The sequence below is a fragment of the Eleginops maclovinus genome, chromosome 10 (assembly GCF_036324505.1).
Source record: "Eleginops maclovinus isolate JMC-PN-2008 ecotype Puerto Natales chromosome 10, JC_Emac_rtc_rv5, whole genome shotgun sequence".
In the NCBI taxonomy this organism is placed as follows: Eukaryota; Metazoa; Chordata; class Actinopteri; order Perciformes; family Eleginopidae; genus Eleginops; species Eleginops maclovinus.
The window spans coordinates 1-22,772 of record NC_086358.1 but is presented as its reverse complement, the minus strand read 5'-3'; the positions used below and the strand labels follow the sequence as shown (position 1 = coordinate 22,772).

Genomic DNA, 22,772 nt, shown 5'->3' with positions numbered 1-22,772 from the left:
TGTGTGTTGGCATCACTGTATAGTGTGTGTTAACATCACTGTATAGTGTGTGTTAGCATCACTGTATAGTGTGTGTTGGCATCACTGTATAGTGTGTGTTAACATCACTGTATAGTGTGTGTTGGCATCACTGTATAGTGTGTGTTGGCATCACTGTATAGTGTGTGTTAACATCACTGTATAGTGTGTGTTAGCATCACTGTATAGTGTGTGTTGGCATCACTGTATAGTGTGTGTTGGCATCACTGTATAGTGTGTGTTAGCATCACTGTATAGTGTGTGTTAACATCACTGTATAGTGTGTGTTGGCATCACTGTATAGTGTGTGTTAGCATCACTGTATAGTGTGTGTTAACATCACTGTATAGTGTGTGTTGGCATCACTGTATAGTGTGTGTTAGCATCACTGTATAGTGTGTGTTAGCATCACTGTATAGTGTGTGTTAACATCACTGTATAGTGTGTGTTAGCATCACTGTATAGTGTGTGTTAGCATCACTGTATAGTGTGTGTTAACATCACTGTATAGTGTGTGTTAACATCACTGTATAGTGTGTGTTGGCATCACTGTATAGTGTGTGTTAACATCACTGTATAGTGTGTGTTGGCATCACTGTATTGTGTGTGTTAGCATCACTGTATAGTGTGTGTTAACATCACTGTATTGTGTGTGTTAGCATCACTGTATAGTGTGTGTTAGCATCACTGTATAGTGTGTGTTAACATCACTGTATAGTGTGTGTTGGCATCACTGTATTGTGTGTGTTAGCATCACTGTATAGTGTGTGTTAACATCACTGTATTGTGTGTGTTAGCATCACTGTATAGTGTGTTGGCATCACTGTATTGTGTGTGTTAGCATCACTGTATAGTGTGTGTTAGCATCACTGTATAGTGTGTGTTAACATCACTGTATAGTGTGTGTTAGCATCACTGTATAGTGTGTGTTAACATCACTGTATAGTGTGTGTTGGCATCACTGTATAGTGTGTGTTAACATCACTGTATAGTGTGTGTTAGCATCACTGTATAGTGTGTGTTAACATCACTGTATAGTGTGTGTTAGCATCACTGTATAGTGTGTGTTAGCATCACTGTATAGTGTGTGTTAGCATCACTGTATAGTGTGTGTTAACATCACTGTATAGTGTGTGTTGGCATCACTGTATAGTGTGTGTTAACATCACTGTATAGTGTGTGTTAACATCACTGTATTGTGTGTGTTAGCATCACTGTATAGTGTGTTGGCATCACTGTATAGTGTGTGTTAACATCACTGTATTGTGTGTGTTAGCATCACTGTATAGTGTGTGTTAACATCACTGTATAGTGTGTGTTAACATCACTGTATTGTGTGTGTTAACATCACTGTATAGTGTGTGTTAACATCACTGTATAGTGTGTGTTGGCATCACTGTATTGTGTGTGTTAGCATCACTGTATAGTGTGTGTTAGCTTCAGTTTACTGTCGTCATAGATAATGGTGAAGATGCTGAATGATCATGTGACAGTTTGCTTCACCTTCTCCACCAGCTGCTGGTTCCTCTGATACAGCGCCTGCTTCTCCTCCACCCACTGCACATCCTGAGGGAAAAAACATGAAATGCACAATATTCACCATCTGTACTGTCAGGTCAGCATGTATTTGTCCAAACTGAAAAAATGATGCTTTAAGCTTCCCTGTGTATGTGTGTGTGTGTGTGTGTGTGTGTGTGTGTGTGTGTGTGTGTGTGTGTGTGTGTGTGTGTGTGTGTGTGTGTGTGTGTGTGTGTGTTTGTTTGTGTGTGTTACCAGTCCTTGTTGCTTCAGTGCTGACTCCAGATCTGTGACTCTGGTTTGATATCTACTGATTTCACTCAGCAGCTGTTCTCTGTTCTGAAACACAGAGGGGAACCATTAACCTGTTAGAACCCTGTCTGTTAGATTACAGATGTTAGAACCCTGTCTGTTAGATCACAGATGTTAGAACCCTGTTTGTTGATCACAGGTGTTAGAACCCACCCTGATCTCCTTCTCGGGGTCATAGGTTCCCCCGCTTGTTTCTGCCAGCAGGGCGTAAGCTCTCTGCAGTGCCTGGTACTCCTGAGTAAGCTGACAGTAACGGAACTCCGCCTCCTCGCGCATGCACACCTGGAACAGGGACATCGTGTGAATGACAAAGTGTGTGTCTGTGTGTGTGTGCATACATAACACACAGAACCACACACAGAACAGAGATGTGTGTTTACCTCCTCTGGTTCAGTATCTGGTGTTCTGTCAGGTGTGAAACGACAAAGACGATCCATCAGAGTCCACAGAAGCTTCTTCATCGTAACCGTAGAACGTCTCTATGACCTGAAAGGGAGACAGCGTTAATGGGACTGGAACCTGCCACACGTCCAAAGACCAGTCCCTACAGACCAGTCCCTACAGACCAGTCCTTACAGACCAGTCTCTACAGACCAGTCCCTACAGACCAGTCCCTACAGATGCCGCCTGTAGCAAAAGTATTTTAGTAGTAGTTTTGATAGTTGTAATAACAGTAGTAGTATTGTTAGTTGTGATAGTAGTTAAAACAGTAGTAGTATTGTTAGTTGTGATAGTAGTTATAGCAGTAGTAGTATTGTTAGTTGTGATAGTAGTAATAGCAGTAGTAGTATTGTTAGTTATGATAGTAGTAATAGCAGTAGTAGTATTGTTAGTTGTGATAGTAGTAATAGCAGTAGTAGTATGGTTAGTTGTGATAGTAGTAATAGCAGTAGTAGTATGGTTAGTTGTGATAGTTGTAATAACAGTAGTAGTATTGTTAGTTATGATAGTAGTAATAGCAGTAGTAGTATTGTTAGTTATGATAGTAGTAATAGCAGTAGTAGTATGGTTAGTTGTGATAGTAGTAATAGCAGTAGTAGTATGGTTAGTTGTGATAGTAGTAATAGCAGTAGTAGTATTGTTAGTTATGATAGTAGTAATAGCAGTAGTAGTATTGTTAGTTATGATAGTAGTAATAGCAGTAGTAGTATTGTTAGTTGTGATAGTAGTAATAGCAGTAGTAGTTTGGTTAGTGTGTGTATAGTAGTAATAGCAGTAGTAGTATTGTTAGTTGTGATAGTAGTAATAGCAGTAGTAGTATTGTTAGTTGTGATAGTAGTAATAGCAGTAGTAGTATGGTTAGTTGTGATAGTAGTAATAGCAGTAGTAGTATGGTTAGTTGTGATAGTAGTAATAGCAGTAGTAGTATTGTTAGTTGTGATAGTAGTAATAGCAGTAGTAGTATTGTTAGTTGTGATAGTAGTAATAGCAGTAGTAGTATTGTTAGTTGTGATAGTAGTAATAGCAGTAGTAGTATTGTTAGTTATGATAGTTGTAATAGCAGTAGTAGTATTGTTAGTTATGATAGTAGTTATAGCAGTAGTAGTATTGTTAGTTATGATAGTAGTAATAACAGTAGTAGTATTGATAGTTGTGATAGTAGTAATAGCAGTAGTAGTATTATTAGTTGTGATAGTAGTAATAACAGTAGTAGTATTGTTAGTTATGATAGTAGTAATAGCAGTAGTAGTATTATTAGTTGTGATAGTAGTAATAACAGTAGTAGTATTGATAGTTTTGATAGTAGTAATAGCAGTAGTAGTATTGTTAGTTGTGATAGTAGTAATAGCAGTAGTAGTATTGTTAGTTGTGATAGTAGTAATAACAGTAGTAGTATTGATAGTTGTGATAGTAGTAATACAGTAGTAGTATGTTAGTTGTGATAGTAGTAATAGCAGTAGTAGTATTATTAGTTGTGATAGTAGTAATAGCAGTAGTAGTATTGTTAGTTGTGATAGTAGTAATAGCAGTAGTAGTATTGTTAGTTGTGATAGTAGTAATAGCAGTAGTAGTATTGTTAGTTGTGATAGTAGTAATAGCAGTAGTAGTATTGTTAGTTATGATAGTAGTAATAACAGTAGTAGTATGGTTAGTTGTGATAGTAGTAATAGCAGTAGTAGTATTGATAGTTATGATAGTAGTAATAACAGTAGTAGTATTGTTAGTTGTGATAGTAGTAATAGCAGTAGTAGTATTGTTAGTTGTGATAGTAGTAATAACAGTAGTAGTATTGATAGTTGTGATAGTAGTAATAACAGTAGTAGTATGGTTAGTTGTGATAGTAGTAATAGCAGTAGTAGTATTATTAGTTGTGATAGTAGTAATAACAGTAGTAGTATGGTTAGTTGTGATAGTAGTAATAGCAGTAGTAGTATTGTTAGTTGTGATAGTAGTATAGCAGTAGTAGTATTGTTAGTTGTGATAGTAGTAATAGCAGTAGTAGTATTGTTAGTTATGATAGTAGTAATAGCAGTAGTAGTATTGTTAGTTGTGATAGTAGTAATAACAGTAGTAGTATTGTTAGTTATGATAGTTGTAATAGCAGTAGTACTATTGTTAGTTATGATAGTAGTTATAGCAGTAGTAGTATTGTTAGTTGTGATAGTAGTAATACAGTAGTAGTATTGTTAGTTGTGATAGTAGTAATAGCAGTAGTAGTATTGTTAGTTGTGATAGTAGTTATAGCAGTAGTAGTATTGTTAGTTGTGATAGTAGTAATAGCAGTAGTAGTATTGTTAGTTGTGATAGTAGTAATAGCAGTAGTAGTATTGTTAGTTATGATAGTAGTAATAACAGTAGTAGTATTGTTAGTTGTGATAGTAGTAATAGCAGTAGTAGTATTGTTAGTTGTGATAGTAGTAATAGCAGTAGTAGTATTGTTAGTTTTGATAGTAGTAATAGCAGTAGTAGTATTGTTAGTTGTGATAGTAGTAATAGCAGTAGTAGTATTGTTAGTTGTGATAGTAGTAATAACAGTAGTAGTATTGTTAGTTGTGATAGTAGTAATAACAGTAGTAGTATTGTTAGTTTTGATAGTAGTAATAGCAGTAGTAGTATTGTTAGTTGTGATAGTAGTAATAGCAGTAGTAGTATTGTTAGTTGTGATATTAGTAATAGCAGTAGTAGTATTGTTAGTTGTGATAGTAGTAATAGCAGTAGTAGTATTGTTAGTTATGATAGTAGTAATAACAGTAGTAGTATTGTTAGTTGTGATAGTAGTAATAGCAGTAGTAGTATTGTTAGTTGTGATAGTAGTAATAACAGTAGTAGTATTGTTAGTTGACGATAGTAGTTATAGCAGTAGTAGTATTGTTAGTTGTGATAGTTGTAATAACAGTAGTAGTATTGTTAGTTGTGATAGTAGTAATAGCAGTAGTAGTATTGTTAGTTATGATAGTAGTAATAACAGTAGTAGTATTGTTAGTTGTGATAGTAGTAATAGCAGTAGTAGTATTGTTAGTTGTGATAGTAGTAATAGCAGTAGTAGTATTGTTAGTTATGATAGTAGTAATAACAGTAGTAGTATTGTTAGTTGTGATAGTAGTAATAACAGTAGTAGTATTGTTAGTTATGATAGTAGTAATAACAGTAGTAGTATTGTTAGTTATGATAGTAGTAATAACAGTAGTAGTATTGTTAGTTTTGATAGTAGTAATAGCAGTAGTAGTATTGTTAGTTGTGATAGTAGTAATAGCAGTAGTAGTATTGTTAGTTGTGATAGTAGTAATAGCAGTAGTAGTATTGTTAGTTGTGATAGTAGTAATAGCAGTAGTAGTATTGTTAGTTATGATAGTAGTAATAACAGTAGTAGTATTGTTAGTTGTGATAGTTGTAATAGCAGTAGTAGTATTGTTAGTTATGATAGTAGTAATAGCAGTAGTAGTATTGTTAGTTATGATAGTAGTTATAGCAGTAGTAGTATTGTTAGTTGTGATAGTTGTAATAACAGTAGTAGTATTGTTAGTTGTGATAGTAGTAATAGCAGTAGTAGTATTGTTAGTTGTGATAGTAGTAATAGCAGTAGTAGTATTGTTAGTTGTGATAGTAGTTATAGCAGTAGTAGTATTGTTAGTTGTGATAGTAGTAATAGCAGTAGTAGTATTGTTAGTTGTGATAGTAGTAATAACAGTAGTAGTATTGTTAGTTGTGATAGTAGTAATAGCAGTAGTAGTATTGTTAGTTGTGATAGTAGTAATAGCAGTAGTAGTATTGTTAGTTATGATAGTAGTAATAGCAGTAGTAGTATTGTTAGTTGTGATAGTAGTAATAGCAGTAGTAGTATTGTTAGTTGTGATAGTAGTAATAACAGTAGTAGTATTGTTAGTTATGATAGTAGTAATAGCAGTAGTAGTATTGTTAGTTGTGATAGTTGTAATAACAGTAGTAGTATTGTTAGTTGTGATAGTAGTAATAGCAGTAGTAGTTATTGTTAGTTGTGATAGTAGTAATAGCAGTAGTAGTATTGTTAGTTATGATAGTAGTAATAACAGTAGTAGTATTGTTAGTTGTGATAGTAGTATAGCAGTAGTAGTATTGTTAGTTGTGATAGTAGTAATAGCAGTAGTAGTATTGTTAGTTATGATAGTAGTAATAGCAGTAGTAGTATTTTAGTTGTGATAGTAGTTATAGCAGTAGTAGTATTGTTAGTTGTGATAGTAGTAATAACAGTAGTAGTATTGTTAGTTGTGATAGTAGTTATAGCAGTAGTAGTATTATTAGTTGTGATAGTTGTAATAACAGTAGTAGTATTGTTAGTTGTGATAGTAGTAATAGCAGTAGTAGTATTGTTAGTTGTGATAGTTGTAATAGCAGTAGTAGTATTGATAGTTGTGATAGTAGTAATAGCAGTAGTAGTATTGTTAGTTATGATAGTAGTAATAGCAGTAGTACGATTGTTAGTTATGATAGTAGTAATAGCAGTAGTAGTATTGTTAGTTGTGATAGTAGTTATAGCAGTAGTAGTATTGTTAGTTATGATAGTAGTAATAACAGTAGTAGTATTGTTAGTTGTGATAGTAGTTATAGCAGTAGTAGTATTGTTAGTTATGATAGTAGTAATAGCAGTAGTAGTATTGTTAGTTGTGATAGTAGTATAGCAGTAGTAGTATTGTTAGTTATGATAGTAGTAATAACAGTAGTAGTATTGTTAGTTATGATAGTAGTAATAGCAGTAGTAGTATTGTTAGTTATGATAGTAGTAATAGCAGTAGTAGTATTGTTAGTTGTGATAGTTGTAATAACAGTAGTAGTATTGTTAGTTATGATAGTAGTATAGCAGTAGTAGTATTGTTAGTTATGATAGTTGTAATAGCAGTAGTAGTATTGTTAGTTGTGATAGTAGTAATAGCAGTAGTAGTATTGTTAGTTGTGATAGTAGTAATAACAGTAGTAGTATTGTTAGTTGTGATAGTAGTAATAGCAGTAGTAGTATTGTTAGTTGTGATAGTAGTAATAGCAGTAGTAGTATTGTTAGTTGTGATAGTAGTAATAGCAGTAGTAGTATTGTTAGTTGTGATAGTAGTAATAGCAGTAGTAGTATTGTTAGTTGTGATAGTAGTAATAACAGTAGTAGTATTGTTAGTTATGATAGTAGTAATAGCAGTAGTAGTATTGTTAGTTGTGATAGTAGTAATAGCAGTAGTAGTATTGTTAGTTGTGATAGTAGTAATAGCAGTAGTAGTATTGTTAGTTGTGATAGTAGTAATAGCAGTAGTAGTATTGTTAGTTGTGATAGTTGTAATAGCAGTAGTAGTATTGTTAGTTGTGATAGTAGTAATAGCAGTAGTAGTATTGTTAGTTGTGATAGTAGTAATAGCAGTAGTAGTATTGATAGTTGTGATAGTAGTAATAGCAGTAGTAGTATTGTTAGTTATGATAGTAGTAATAGCAGTAGTACTATTGTTAGTTATGATAGTAGTAATAGCAGTAGTAGTATTGTTAGTTGTGATAGTAGTATAGCAGTAGTAGTATTGTTAGTTATGATAGTAGTAATAACAGTAGTAGTATTGTTAGTTGTGATAGTAGTTATAGCAGTAGTAGTATTGTTAGTTATGATAGTAGTAATAGCAGTAGTAGTATTGTTAGTTGTGATAGTAGTTATAGCAGTAGTAGTATTGTTAGTTATGATAGTAGTAATAACAGTAGTAGTATTGTTAGTTGTGATAGTAGTAATAACAGTAGTAGTATTGTTAGTTATGATAGTAGTAATAGCAGTAGTAGTATTGTTAGTTGTGATAGTAGTAATAGCAGTAGTAGCTATTGTTAGTTAGATAGTAGTAATAGCAGTAGTAGTATTGTTAGTTATGATAGTAGTAATAACCGTAGTAGTATTGTTAGTGTGATAGTAGTAATAGCAGTAGTAGTATTGTTAGTTGTGATAGTAGTAATAGCAGTAGTAGTATTGTTAGTTGTGATAGTAGTAATAGCAGTAGTAGTATTGTTAGTTGTGATAGTAGTAATAGCAGTAGTAGTATTGTTAGTTGTGATAGTAGTAATAGCAGTAGTAGTATTGTTAGTTGTGATAGTAGTAATAGCAGTAGTAGTATTGTTAGTTGTGATAGTAGTAATAACAGTAGTAGTATTGTTAGTTATGATAGTAGTAATAACAGTAGTAGTATTGTTAGTTGTGATAGTAGTAATAGCAGTAGTAGTATTGTTAGTTGTGATAGTAGTAATAGCAGTAGTAGTATTGTTAGTTGTGATAGTAGTAATAGCAGTAGTAGTATTGTTAGTTGTGATAGTAGTAATAACAGTAGTAGTATTGTTAGTTGTGATAGTAGTAATAGCAGTAGTAGTATTGTTAGTTGTGATAGTAGTAATAACAGTAGTAGTATTGTTAGTTGTGATAGTAGTAATAGCAGTAGTAGTATTGTTAGTTGTGATAGTAGTAATAACAGTAGTAGTATTGTTAGTTGTGATAGTAGTAATAGCAGTAGTAGTATTGTTAGTTGTGATAGTAGTAATAGCAGTAGTAGTATTGTTAGTTGTGATAGTAGTAATAGCAGTAGTAGTATTGTTAGTTGTGATAGTAGTAATAACAGTAGTAGTATTGTTAGTTGTGATAGTAGTAATAGCAGTAGTAGTATTGTTAGTTGTGATAGTAGTAATAGCAGTAGTAGTATTGTTAGTTGTGATAGTAGTAATAGCAGTAGTAGTATTGTTAGTTATGATAGTAGTAATAGCAGTAGTAGTATTGTTAGTTGTGATAGTAGTAATAACAGTAGTAGTATTGTTAGTTGTGATAGTAGTAATAGCAGTAGTAGTATTGTTAGTTATGATAGTAGTAATAGCAGTAGTAGTATTGTTAGTTGTGATAGTTGTAATAACAGTAGTAGTATTGTTAGTTGTGATAGTAGTAATAGCAGTAGTAGTATTGTTAGTTATGATAGTAGTAATAGCAGTAGTAGTATTGTTAGTTGTGATAGTAGTAATAGCAGTAGTAGTATTGTTAGTTGTGATAGTAGTAATAGCAGTAGTAGTATTGTTAGTTGTGATAGTAGTAATAACAGTAGTAGTATTGTTAGTTGTGATAGTAGTAATAGCAGTAGTAGTATTGTTAGTTATGATAGTAGTAATAGCAGTAGTAGTATTGTTAGTTATGATAGTAGTAATAGCAGTAGTAGTATTGTTAGTTGTGATAGTAGTTATAGCAGTAGTAGTATTGTTAGTTATGATAGTAGTAATAGCAGTAGTAGTATTGTTAGTTGTGATAGTAGTTATAGCAGTAGTAGTATTGTTAGTTATGATAGTAGTAATAACAGTAGTAGTATTGTTAGTTGTGATAGTTGTAATAGCAGTAGTAGTATTGTTAGTTATGATAGTAGTAATAGCAGTAGTAGTATTGTTAGTTGTGATAGTTGTAATAACAGTAGTAGTATTGTTAGTTATGATAGTAGTAATAGCAGTAGTAGTATTGTTAGTTATGATAGTTGTAATAACCGTAGTAGTATTGTTAGTTGTGATAGTAGTAATAGCAGTAGTAGTATTGTTAGTTGTGATAGTAGTAATAACAGTAGTAGTATTGTTAGTTGTGATAGTAGTAATAGCAGTAGTAGTATTGTTAGTTGTGATAGTAGTATAGCAGTAGTAGTATTGTTAGTTGTGATAGTAGTAATAACAGTAGTAGTATTGTTAGTTGTGATAGTAGTAATAGCAGTAGTAGTATTGTTAGTTGTGATAGTAGTAATAGCAGTAGTAGTATTGTTAGTTATGATAGTAGTAATAGCAGTAGTAGTATTGTTAGTTGTGATAGTAGTAATAGCAGTAGTAGTATTGTTAGTTGTGATAGTAGTAATAACAGTAGTAGTATTGTTAGTTGTGATAGTAGTAATAGCAGTAGTAGTATTGTTAGTTGTGATAGTTGTAATAACAGTAGTAGTATTGTTAGTTGTGATAGTAGTAATAACAGTAGTAGTATTGTTAGTTGTGATAGTAGTAATAACAGTAGTAGTATTGTTAGTTGTGATAGTAGTAATAGCAGTAGTAGTATTGTTAGTTATGATAGTAGTAATAGCAGTAGTAGTATTGTTAGTTGTGATAGTAGTAATAGCAGTAGTAGTATTGTTAGTTGTGATAGTTGTAATAGCAGTAGTAGTATTGTTAGTTGTGATAGTAGTAATAACAGTAGTAGTATTGTTAGTTGTGATAGTAGTAATAGCAGTAGTAGTATTGTTAGTTGTGATAGTAGTAATAGCAGTAGTAGTATGGTTAGTTGTGATAGTAGTAATAGCAGTAGTAGTATTATTAGTTGTGATAGTAGTAATAGCAGTAGTAGTATTGTTAGTTGTGATAGTTGTAATAACAGTAGTAGTATTGTTAGTTGTGATAGTAGTAATAACAGTAGTAGTATTGTTAGTTATGATAGTAGTTATAGCAGTAGTAGTATTGTTAGTTATGATAGTTGTAATAACAGTAGTAGTATTGTTAGTTGTGATAGTTGTAATAACAGTAGTAGTATTGTTAGTTGTGATAGTAGTAATAACAGTAGTAGTATTGTTAGTTATGATAGTAGTAATAGCAGTAGTAGTATTGTTAGTTGTGATAGTTGTAATAACAGTAGTAGTATTGTTAGTTGTGATAGTAGTAATAGCAGTAGTAGTATTGTTAGTTATGATAGTAGTAATAGCAGTAGTAGTATTGTTAGTTGTGATAGTAGTAATAGCAGTAGTAGTATTGTTAGTTATGATAGTAGTAATAGCAGTAGTAGTATTGTTAGTTGTGATAGTAGTAATAACAGTAGTAGTATTGTTAGTTGTGATAGTTGTAATAGCAGTAGTAGTATTGTTAGTTATGATAGTAGTAATAGCAGTAGTAGTATTGTTAGTTGTGATAGTAGTAATAGCAGTAGTAGTATTGTTAGTTATGATAGTAGTAATAGCAGTAGTAGTATTGTTAGTTGTGATAGTAGTAATAGCAGTAGTAGTATTGTTAGTTATGATAGTAGTTATAGCAGTAGTAGTATTGTTAGTTGTGATAGTAGTAATAACAGTAGTAGTATTGTTAGTTGTGATAGTTGTAATAACAGTAGTAGTATTGTTAGTTGTGATAGTAGTAATAACAGTAGTAGTATTGTTAGTTATGATAGTAGTAATAGCAGTAGTAGTATTGTTAGTTATGATAGTAGTAATAGCAGTAGTAGTATTGTTAGTTGTGATAGTAGTAATAGCAGTAGTAGTATTGTTAGTTATGATAGTAGTAATAGCAGTAGTAGTATTGTTAGTTGTGATAGTAGTAATAGCAGTAGTAGTATTGTTAGTTGTGATAGTAGTTATAGCAGTAGTAGTATTGTTAGTTGTGATAGTAGTAATAGCAGTAGTAGTATTGTTAGTTATGATAGTAGTAATAACAGTAGTAGTATTGTTAGTTGTGATAGTAGTAATAACAGTAGTAGTATTGTTAGTTGTGATAGTAGTAATAACAGTAGTAGTATTGTTAGTTGTGATAGTAGTAATAGCAGTAGTAGTATTGTTAGTTATGATAGTAGTAATAGCAGTAGTAGTATTGTTAGTTGTGATAGTAGTAATAGCAGTAGTAGTATTGTTAGTTATGATAGTTGTAATAACCGTATTAGTATTGTTAGTTGTGATAGTAGTTATAGCAGTAGTAGTATTGTTAGTTATGATAGTTGTAATAACCGTAGTAGTATTGTTAGTTGTGATAGTAGTAATAACAGTAGTAGTATTGTTAGTTGTGATAGTAGTTATAGCAGTAGTAGTATTGTTAGTTGTGATAGTTGTAATAACAGTAGTAGTATTGTTAGTTGTGATAGTAGTTATAGCAGTAGTAGTATTGTTAGTTGTGTTAGTTGTAATAACAGTAGTAGTATTGTTAGTTGTGATAGTAGTTATAGCAGTAGTAGTATTGTTAGTTGTGATAGTAGTTATAGCAGTAGTAGTATTGTTAGTTATGATAGTTGTAATAACCGTAGTAGTATTGTTAGTTGTGATAGTAGTAATAACAGTAGTAGTATTGTTAGTTGTGATAGTAGTTATAGCAGTAGTAGTATTGTTAGTTGTGATAGTTGTAATAACAGTAGTAGTATTGTTAGTTGTGATAGTAGTTATAGCAGTAGTAGTATTGTTAGTTGTGATAGTTGTAATAACAGTAGTAGTATTGTTAGTTGTGATAGTAGTATATAGCAGTAGTAGTATTGTTAGTTATGATAGTAGTAATAGCAGTAGTAGTATTGTTAGTTGTGATAGTAGTTATAGCAGTAGTAGTATTGTTAGTTGTGATAGTAGTAATAGCAGTAGTAGTATTGTTAGTTATGATAGTAGTAATAGCAGTAGTAGTACTATAGGTATTATTGTGAACCCTCACCCTGCAGGCTCTAAAGGTCCGTTTCCCTCCTGACTGAGTCCTGGCGTCTGTACCTCAGTAACATGTCTCTTTCCTGCCGGACACACACACACAGACACACAGACACACACACACACACACACACACACACACACACACACACACACACACACACACACACACACACACACACACACACACACACACATACACACACAGGTTGGTTGAATATTTTTTACATAGTAATTAGAGACATGTCTTTTCTGTAGTTTTCTTTGTGAAGAAGATGAAATGAAATACTTACGATAACATTCTTTACATAACCTGCAGTCTCCAGAGCCTGGAACACACAAAGAGAGGTGAGTACCAGTATGTAGCAGTAATACTGTGAGTACTGTACTACAGTATGTAGCAGTAATACTGAGTACTGTACTACAGTATGTAGCAGTAATACTGTGAGTACTGTACTACAGTATGTAGCAGTAACACTGAGTACTGTACTACAGTATGTAGCAGTAATACTGTGAGTACTGTACTACAGTATGTAGCAGTAACACTAAGAGTACTGTTCTACAGTATGTAGCAGTAACACTGAGTACTGTACTACAGTATGTAGCAGTAACACTGAGTACTGTACTACAGTATGTAGCAGTAATTCTGTGAGTACTGTACTACAGTATGTAGCAGTAACACTGAGAGTACTGTACTACAGTATGTAGCAGTAATACTGAGTACTGTACTACAGTATGTAGCAGTAATTCTGTGAGTACTGTACTACAGTATGTAGCAGTAACACTGAGTACTGTACTACAGTATGAAGCAGTAACACTGAGAGTACTGTACTACAGTATGTAGCAGTAACACTGAGTACTGTACTACAGTATGAAGCAGTAACACTGAGAGTACTGTACTGCAGTATGTAGCAGTAACACTGAGAGTACTGTACTACAGTATTTAGCAGTAATACTGTGAGTACTGTACTACAGTATTTAGCAGTAATACTGTGAGTACTGTACTACAGTATGTAGTAGTAACACTGTGTGTACTGTACTACAGTATGTAGCAGTAATACTGAGTACTGTACTGCAGTATGTAGCAGTAATACTGAGTACTGTACTACAGTATGTAGCAGTAACACTGAGTACTGTACTACAGTATGTAGCAGTAACACTGTGAGTACTGTACTACAGTATGTAGCAGTAATACTGAGTACTGTACTACAGTATGTAGCAGTAACACTGTGAGTACTGTACTACAGTATGTAGCAGTAACACTGAGTACTGTACTACAGTATGTAGCAGTAACACTGAGTACTGTACTTCAGTATGTAGCAGTAATACTGAGTACTGTACTACAGTATGTAGCAGTAACACTGAGTACTGTACTACAGTATGTAGCAGTAACACTGAGTACTGTACTACAGTATGTATTTAGTATGTGTTTATATATTTGTAACAGTATTTCAGTGTCTGACAGAACTTCACCTTGGACAGGTCGTCGATGACGTGTTGTTGCTCCAGAACTTGTAACCGTAGAAACTCCATCTCTCTCTCGTCCTGGCTGTAACCATGGTAACTAGAACGGCTGCGGTCCAGGTCATTCAAGGAATTTGGTCTTCGCTGTGGACGACATGTGGATAAATCCTAAACATGAGGATAAATCCTAAACATGGATAAATCCTAAACATGGATAAATCCCAAACGTGGATAAATCCCAAACATGGATAAATCCCAAACGTGGATAAATCCTAAACATGTGGATAAATCCCAAACATGCGGATAAATCCCAAACATGTGGATAAATCCTAAACATGTGGATAAATCCTAAACATGTGGATAAATCCCAAACACGTGGATAAATCCTAAACGTGGATAAATCCTAAACATGGATAAATCCCAAACATGTGGATAAATCCCAAACGTGGATAAATCCCAAACATGTGGATAAATCCTAAACATGTGGATAAATCCCAAACATGGATAAATCCTAAACATGTGGATAAATCCCAAACATGTGGATAAATCCCAAACATGTGGATAAATCCTAAACATGTGGATAAATCCCAAACACGTGGATAAATCCCAAACATGTGGATAAATCCCAAACGTGGATAAATCCCAAACATGTGGATAAATCCTAAACATGTGGATAAATCCCAAACATGGATAAATCCTAAACATGTGGATAAATCCCAAACATGTGGATAAATCCTAAACATGTGGATAAATCCTAAACATGTGGATAAATCCTAAACGTGGATAAATCCCAAACGTGAGGATAAATCCTAAACATGTGGATAAATCCTAAACGTGGATAAATCCTAAACGTGAGGATAAATCCTAAACATGGATAAATCCCAAACATGTGGATAAATCCCAAACATGTGGATAAATCCCAAACATGTGGATAAATCCCAAACATGTGGATAAATCCCAAACATGGATAAATCCTAAACATGTGGATAAATCCCAAACATGGATAAATCCCAAACATGTGGATAAATCCTAAACATGTGGATAAATCCTAAACATGTGGATAAATCCCAAACATGTGGATAAATCCTAAACATGTGGATAAATCCCAAACATGGATAAATCCTAAACATGGATAAATCCTAAACATGTGGATAAATCCCAAACATGGATAAATCCCAAACATGTGGATAAATCCTAAACATGTGGATAAATCCCAAACATGTGGATAAATCCTAAACATGTGGATAAATCCCAAACATGGATAAATCCTAAACATGGATAAATCCTAAACATGTGGATAAATCCTAAACATGTGGATAAATCCCAAACGTGGATAAATCCTAAACATGTGGATAAATCCTAAACATGTGGATAAATCCTAAACATGTGGATAAATCCCAAACGTGGATAAATCCTAAACATGTGGATAAATCCTAAACATGTGGATAAATCCCAAACGTGGATAAATCATGACAACGTACGAGATAACGAGTGAGGGGTTACCATAGTTACCATCTCCATGTTTTCCTGCGTGACGAAGCGCAGCTTGTTGTCGAGGCGACGCAATGACAGCGCCATCTCCTCGTTCTTCCTGCTCAGACGCCGGTTCTTATCGAGCAGAGGCAGGAACTGACTCTCCGTCTCTCGCAGCCGCTTCAGCTACACACAGTACGCACACATTTGTAAACACTGCACAAAGTACACAGAGAATACTGCACATAGTACACAGAGAATACTGCATACAGTACACAGAGAATACTGCATACAGTACACAGAGAATACTGCATACAGTACACAGAGAATACTGCATACAGTACACAGAGAATACTGCATACAGTACACAGAGAATACTGCACACAGTGCACAGAGAATACTGCACACAGTACACAGAGAATACTGCATACAGTACACAGAGAATACTGCACACAGTGCACAGAGAATACTGCACACAGTACACAGAGAATACTGCATACAGTACACAGAGAATACTGCATACAGTACACAGAGAATACTGCATACAGTGCACAGAGAATACTGCACACAGTACACAGAGAATACTGCATACAGTACACAGAGAATACTGCATACAGTACACAGAGAATACTGCATAAAGTGCACAGAGAATACTGCACACAGTACACAGAGAATACTGCATACAGTACACAGAGAATACTGCACACAGTGCACAGAGAATACTGCACAAAGTACACAGAGAATACTGCATACAGTACACAGAGAATACTGCATACAGTGCACAGAGAATACTGCACACAGTACACAGAGAATACTGCATACAGTACACAGAGAATACTGCATACAGTACACAGAGAATACTGCACAAAGTACACAGAGAATACTGCACACAGTACACAGAGAATACTGCATACAGTGCACAGAGAATACTGCACACAGTACACAGAGAATACTGCATACAGTACACAGAGAATACTGCATACAGTACACAGAGAATACTGCACAAAGTACACAGAGAATACTGCATACAGTGCACAGAGAATACTGCACACAGTACACAGAGAATACTGCACAAAGTACACAGAGAATACTGCACACAGTACACAGAGAATACTGCACACAGTACACAGAGAATACTGCACACAGTACACAGAGAATACTGCACAAAGTACACAGAGAATACTGCACACAGTACACAGAGAATACTGCACAAAGTACACAGAGAATACTGCACACAGTACACAGTACCAGTTCATTGCGTTCCTCTGACAGCAGAGCGTTTCGATCCTCCAGCTTCCTGACCACGGCGCTGAGCTCAGCGATTTTTAACTGAAACCTGCGAGTGTCCCGTTCCTCCTGAGACTATACACATACACATACACCCACACACACACACACACACACACACACACACACACACACACACACACACACACACACACACACACACACACACACACACACACACACACACACACACACCCCCACACACACACACACACACACACACACACACACACACACACACACACACACACACACACACACACACACACACACACACACCCCCCCACCACACCACACACACACACACACACACACACACACAAACACACACACACACACACTCATTAGGTACAAGAGAAGCACAACTACTACTCTCTATGGTGCATTTCACTAACAACTGTCACAGAGCTTTGGGGCTCTGCAGGTGATGCAGCAGTAGTAGTAATAGTGTTAGTAATAGTAGTAGAAATGGTTGTAATAGTACCTGAGAGTTGCTCCTCTCAGATTAAATATCATAGACCCTAGGAGGATGGTATTTACCGCAGGTCATGTACAGAGCTGGACCTGGTGAGCTCCTGAAGGAAGTACTCCTCTATTTACACAAGTACAAGTACACCTGGGTGCTGAACCAATACAAACAAACCAAACTTCCCAAGGCAGCAAGTAAATCTGAAGTCCAGTTCATTGTTTTTGGATGATCAAAAAGTAAAATAAATAAACAGGCTGTAAACTGGTTTCATCACCTGGTGACCCAGTGAGCAAGAAGCAGTGCATTGGTAAGTGTGAGAGGGGAATGCTACTGGAGGAGAAAACAGGAAGTGAAGTTAGCATGTTAGCATGCTGTAGTTAAAAAGAAAGTGAAGTTAGCATGTTAGCATGCTGTAGTTAAAAAGAAAGTGAAGTTAGCATGTTAGCATGCTGTAGTTCAACAGGAAGTGAAGTTAGCATGTTAGCATGCTGTAATTAAACAGGAAGTAGAGTTAGCATGCTGTGGTTAAACAGGAAGTAGAGTTAGCATGCTGTGGTTAAACAAGAAGTGGATGGGGTTAATGCAGGAAGAGGCAGGGCTTACGAGATGAGGACAGGTGTTAGGGGCGGGGTTAGTGTTGGGCTGGCTCCCCCCCCTCTGAGCGTCCCTCAGCGCTGCGATCTGCTGCTCGGCTGCCTGCGTCTGCAGCTGCAACCGGTGCGCGTGACCCGCCTGCAGACCCAACGCTTTGTCCAAAACACTGACCGCACGGTCCTTCAGCTTTATCTCATCCATCTGCATACAGACAGGAACACAGACAGGTACACAGAAAGACAGGGACAGATGGGTTGGAGACAGACGGGTTAAAGACAGACAGAAAGACAAGCAGATGGAGAGATGGACAGGTGAGTGTTTTTTTTGACGCAGGATGACGGCCTCACTGATTGGACGAGAAACAACAAGTGACTGGTTTCATTTTAAAGTAATGACGGTCCAAAAGTCTGTCTGGGTTTCTATTGGCTGAACAGGGGTTACACTACGCACTAAGCAATATAAACAGTAAAGACAGAAACGGGAGGTCTCTGAGACAGCGGTGCAGCAGGAGAGACGGACGGTGGACTGGAACCATGGGACACCAAACCAAATGTTAACATGTTCTTTTAAACAAAGAGTGGTGGAGAGGTTCCTCCCCAGGAACCAACCCCCTCATCGTGGTGGAGATGTTCCTCCTGGCAGGAGCCAAACACCTCCTCCCCAGGAACAATCGCGTCATTCTGGTGGGGAGGTTCTCCCCCGGAAACCATCACCTCATCCAGGTGGAGAGGTACCTCCCTGGGAACCAACACCTCATTGTAGAGAGGAGGTTTCTCTCCGAGAACCATACTTGATCGTGGTTACTATTGTGTGCTAATGCAATAAACAGAAAGCCCAGAGTCCATGAAGGATGGAGGATGATTATGATAATGACGATCAGTCTCTGAGGAGGATGATGAAGATCAGTCTCTCTGGAGGATGATGGGGATCAGTCTCTCTGGAGGATGATGACGATCAGTCTCTGAGGAGGATGATGAAGATCAGTCTCTCTGGAGGATGATGGGGATCAGTCTCTCTGGAGGATGATGAGGATCAGTCTCTCTGGAGGATGATGAGGATCAGTCTCTCTGGAAGGAGGATCAGTCTCTGAGGAGGTTGATGAAGATCAGTCTCTCTGGAGGATGATGGGGATCAGTCTCTCTGGAAGATGATGAGGATCAGTCTCTCTGGAGGATGATGAGGATCAGTCTCTCTGGAGGATGATGAGGATCAGTCTCTCTGGAGGATGATGAGATCAGTCTCTCTGGAGGATGATGGGGATCAGTCTCTCTGGAGGATGATGAGGATCAGTCTCTCTGGAGGATGATGAGGATCAGTCTCTCTGGAGGAGGATCAGTCTCTGAGGAGGATGATGAAGATCAGTCTCTCTGGAGGATGATGGGGATCAGTCTCTCTGGAAGATGATGGGGATCAGTCTCTCTGGAGATGATGGGGACCAGTCTCTCTGGAGGATGAGGGGCACCAGTCTCTCTGGAGAATGATGAGGATCAGTCTCTCTGGAGGATGATGAGGATCAGTCTATCTGGACGATGATGGGGATCAGTCTCTCTGAAGATGATGGGGATCAGTCTCTCTGGAAGATGATGAGGATCAGTCTATCTGGAAGATGATGAGGATCAGTCTCTCTGGAGATGATGAGGATCAGTCTCTCTGGAGGAGATCAGTCACTCTGGATGATGATGGGGATCAGTCTCTCTGGATGATGATGGGGATCAGTCTCTCTGGAGGAGGATCAGTCACTCTGGAGGATGATGGGGATCAGTCTCTCTGGAAGATGATGAGGATCAGTCTCTCTGGAGGAGGATCAGTCACTCTGGATTATGATGGGATCAGTCTCTCTGGATGATGATGGGGATCAGTCTCTCTGGAGGAGGATCAGTCACTCTGGAGGATGATGGGGATCAGTCTCTCTGGAGGATGATGGGGATCAGTCTCTCTGGATGATGATGGGGATCAGTCTTTCTGGAAGATGATGAGGATCTAGTTTTTCTGGAGGTGACCGGTCTCTGATCTTCAGCTCTCAGTGGATTGTTTCAGTTTAGCGTGAAACGGTTTCCCATGTTTTTCGTTCAGTGTGTGGCAGTGAGGGATTGCGGTCCTCTTTCATCCAGAAGGTCGTGGGTTCAATCCCACCCCGTGCAGTCAACATGTGGATCTGGTGCTTTGAGGGGTTGAATACTGATTCCTGAGAAAGTGCTACATAATTACAGTCCATTTACCATGCTACCTGTTGTGGTCAGGTCGTCCTCTATAGAACAACCATGTTTCATTATCATTGCTGTTGTTTTTGTTGAATACTCATGAAGAAGAACAGCTGCTTCCTGTTTCCTGTCCAGCTGTGAGAAGAGTCATCACAGTCTGTACCAGTCTGTGACTCTGTTCATTGTACTGTACCAGTGTGTGTGTGTGTGTGTGTGTGTGTGTGTGTGTGTGTGTGTGTGTGTGTGTGTGTGTGTGTGTGTGTGTGTGTGTGTGTGTGTGTGTGTGTGTGTGTGTGTGTGTCTCACCAGTCTCCTGATCTCTCTCTCACACTCCCTCTTGGTTCGGTTCAGCTCCTCCTGGTGTTGGTGATGAGCTGATCGGAGCTCTGCTGCTCTGGTCTGTCCCGCCTGTTGAGCCGAGCTCAGAGCTTCCTCTGCACTCTTCTTGGCCCGCCCTCAGATCCTGGATCTCCTGAAGGAGGCGACAGCGCTCGGAGTCCCAGATCCTCCTTGACTCCCTCAGCCTCCAGAAGGGGGGGCGCTCACCTGGGGGGAGACAGACAGGTAGAGAGAAAGGGAGATACAGGTAAAGGTGTCTCCCCTTATTGAAGTTTCCCCTTATCGAAGTTCCATATATACGTAACAGTAACAGTATATACATTGTCTGTGTTCCCGTCCCTCAGAGTCAGCACCATGTCAGACAGGGTGTAGATACAGACAGGGAAATGCAGGTAAAGGTGTCTCCTTTACTTGCATTTATCAGCAGTCCCGTCCCTCAGCGTCAGAACAGGACAGACAAACAGGTATCTGGTAAAGTTGTCTCACCTTGTCTGTGGTCCTGCCCCTCAGCATCAGGACAGGACAAACCGACAGACAGGTATCTACAGGTACAGGTGTCTCACCTTGTCTGTAGTCCCGTCCCTCAGCGTCAGGACCAGCCCGTTGAGTCTTTGTATTTCTGCGTCTTTGATCTTGATGACCCTCATCAGCTCCATCTCATGTTGCCGTAGTAGAGTCTCCGAGTGATTGACAGCTCCCTCGTCCTCTCCTCGTGTAATTTGGTTTTGAGCTCTGTCAGAGCCAATGAGGATCGATGATGCTCCGCCTTCAGCTCCTGGCTCTTCTCCCGCTCCAGACGGCTCACCTGTGGGGGGGAGGAGTTAGTTCTGGTCATATGACACGGGAACTCTTGGACTTGTAGACCTGACCTTGTTCTTCTCATGCTGTAGTTCTATCTGGATGTCCATCAGTTTGGCCCTCAGCTCCTCATTGGCTGCTTGGAGAGTTGCCATGGCGTCGGGCCGCTCCCCCTTCCCTCGCCCCCCCACTCCTTTCTTTGACATCACCCCCACCTGCAGGCTCCTCCCCCAACACCTGTCCTTCAACCTTAGCTGTGACTACATCTGGACCCACACACACACAGACACAGACACAGACACAGACACAGACACACACACACACACACACACACACACACACACACACACACACACACACACACACACACACACACACACACACACACACACACACAATGTAAGCAAAAGTGGAAACACAGTACAGCAGTGTATTACAGTACTATGATATATGATAGAGTACTACAGCAGTATCCGGAGGCTTTGGGAGGACAGGTAACTCACACTACATGACTGTTACCAAGGCAACACACACAGTGGCAGTTCAGGCCCAACTGAACACACACACACACACACCGAACACTTACCGCCCAATAGTCAGCCTGCTACTCTTCATCGCTGAGTGTGTGTGCATCCCAATAATGTGTATGTCTCTATAAATGTGTTTATGTGTGTGTGTGTGTGTGTCTCTATAAATGTGTGCTTCAGCGTGTTTATCAGTAGGTTAGCCGTCTATCCTCAGCATGCTAACAAGCTAGCTTCATTGCAGCACTGAGTGTGTGTGTGTTTGTGTGTGCTGCCAGCATCCTACTCCCTCCACCTCTCTCTCTCTCTCTCTCTCTCTCTCTCTCTCTGTTAGCAGTTAGCTCCTATCAGTGTGTGTGTATGTGTGTGCTGCCAGCATCCTACTCCCTCCACCTCTCTCTCTCTCTCTCTCCCTCTCTCTGTTAGCAGTTAGCTCCTATCAGTGTGTGTGTGCCAGTGATGTTAGCATCTCTGCAGCCTCTGCTCCCATCCTCCTCTTCCTCCTCTTCCTCTTCTTCCTCCTCTTCCTCCTCCCAGCATGCTTCTGGGTGACTCACAGCTGCTGTCGGTCTCCCTCTGCTGGCTGCGCCCCGTCACACACAGATACACACATGACCAATGATAAAACACACACACGTTTTACTGTTGAATAGGTCTGACAGTTTTAACTTGGAGGGAGAGGGTTAGGGACTAAAAATACGATATATGTATAATAATAATAACAATAATAACAACAAAGACAATAACAACAAAGACAATAACAACAACAACAACAATAAAGGAGAAGTGAACACTGTCTACTTTAGGTAAACGCATACGACTGAAAATAATAACAGCGGTGGGTTGGAGGAATCATTTATTTAAAATACGTCATCATCAACAGCCAATGAAATGTCAGAACACCAACATATAAATAAAGACACCATCCAAAGAAAAGGCCGGCGCAAAAAATTACATTTAGAAAAAA

General features: G+C 37.6%; 1 protein-coding gene across 1 annotated transcript in view; it reads right to left on the bottom strand.

Moving 5' to 3' along the window:
- jakmip3 (Janus kinase and microtubule interacting protein 3) overlaps positions 1-22,309 on the bottom strand; it is a 34,333-nt gene extending 12,024 nt beyond the window's left edge. Inside the window, 18 exon segments of the mRNA XM_063893663.1 lie at positions 1,522-1,584; positions 1,792-1,875; positions 2,002-2,130; positions 2,229-2,258; positions 2,260-2,334; positions 12,667-12,690; positions 12,692-12,739; positions 12,950-12,985; positions 14,130-14,264; positions 15,624-15,779; positions 16,842-16,955; positions 17,953-18,144; positions 20,451-20,594; positions 20,596-20,685; positions 21,047-21,165; positions 21,168-21,288; positions 21,353-21,547; positions 21,868-22,309. Of these exon segments, the coding sequence (XP_063749733.1) occupies positions 1,522-1,584; positions 1,792-1,875; positions 2,002-2,130; positions 2,229-2,258; positions 2,260-2,334; positions 12,667-12,690; positions 12,692-12,739; positions 12,950-12,985; positions 14,130-14,264; positions 15,624-15,779; positions 16,842-16,955; positions 17,953-18,144; positions 20,451-20,594; positions 20,596-20,685; positions 21,047-21,165; positions 21,168-21,288; positions 21,353-21,487 (1,695 nt within the window). The 5' untranslated portion in view covers positions 21,488-21,547; positions 21,868-22,309.
- Between the last annotated feature and the right edge of the window lie 463 nt (positions 22,310-22,772).